Source organism: Aphanomyces invadans (assembly GCF_000520115.1).
Source record: "Aphanomyces invadans strain NJM9701 unplaced genomic scaffold supercont1.24, whole genome shotgun sequence".
NCBI classification, from domain to species: domain Eukaryota; phylum Oomycota; class Saprolegniomycetes; order Saprolegniales; family Verrucalvaceae; genus Aphanomyces; species Aphanomyces invadans.
The window spans coordinates 314266-315190 of NW_008580169.1; the positions used below are offsets into that span (position 1 = coordinate 314266).

The 925-nt window shown below is 43.4% G+C and overlaps 1 protein-coding gene across 1 annotated transcript; it reads right to left on the reverse strand.

Annotated features, from left to right (window-relative positions):
* Positions 1-201: 201 nt before the first annotated feature.
* Positions 202-552, reverse strand: H310_10044 (hypothetical protein; the record flags this gene model as incomplete). The annotated part of the gene is made up of 2 exons (XM_008876282.1): positions 202-312; positions 361-552. The coding sequence occupies 2 exons, from the start codon at positions 550-552 to the stop codon at positions 202-204; spliced, it is 303 nt and encodes a 100-aa protein (XP_008874504.1).
* Positions 553-925: the final 373 nt, after the last annotated feature.

Below are 925 nucleotides of genomic sequence, written 5' to 3' on the forward strand. Positions count from 1 at the left end.
ATGGAACAAGTGTGTTTTTCAAATCGACGAGTAATATGGGACATAGTAGTATTTCCCGATGAGATCAATTTTCTCATTGAATATTTTTGGGCAGCCTAAAAACATATTAGCCAATCAAATCATTTTGTAAAATATGCCTGAACAACAAAGCATTCGTATAATATCGGCTCCAGCAATCCAAGGAAACGAACGATCATGCGCTCAAAAAGACGCGCCCCTTATTCCAAAGAGCGACCCCAAAAAGTCCCACGCTTCACCATTTTTTAGTATCACCATCGTCATAAACAACATGTCCTTGCCACCGTACGCACACTTTGCACCACGTCCAACATTCTAAAGCTGCTCGATGTGATCGTGCACAGTTTGCCAAATTGCGTTGAACTCGCGGACGGAAAAGTTTGTTGTGTTCAAAATGTGTTCGCTTCTGTTGTTTAGAAAACAGTCGAACACAGGGGTCGGTGAGTCGTCATCTTCGTCTCGAATAGCCTCGTAAGCATTGTATTGTTGCATATCGTCATCCCGAACGTCTTTGAGGTCGGTCAGAACCATCATGGTGTGCAGCACAGCATCGTTTGACAGCGCTTGAGGCTGCGATGAAGGACAATTCATGGTTATTGCAAAATGACATGCTATATTCACGAAACGTCAAGTCCTCCTTGAAAGACCTTGGTCTTTACGCAGTTTGAAGGTCCGCAGGCTTCGATCATTCTATATCGCAAATGCGTTTTTTGCGCTGTTGGAACAGTTTCCGTACAAAGGCAATGCATGTGCATAGAGCGACATGTATCCTGGGTCCTGACTCTGAATCGACAGTACACACCTACTCCCTCCGTTCCATTTTACTTACGTAGATCAGAAAATGGATGTACGGCGCCTTGAATAAAACAAAGCACCTTCAGAAATTTATTCCACACATTCATTTTCA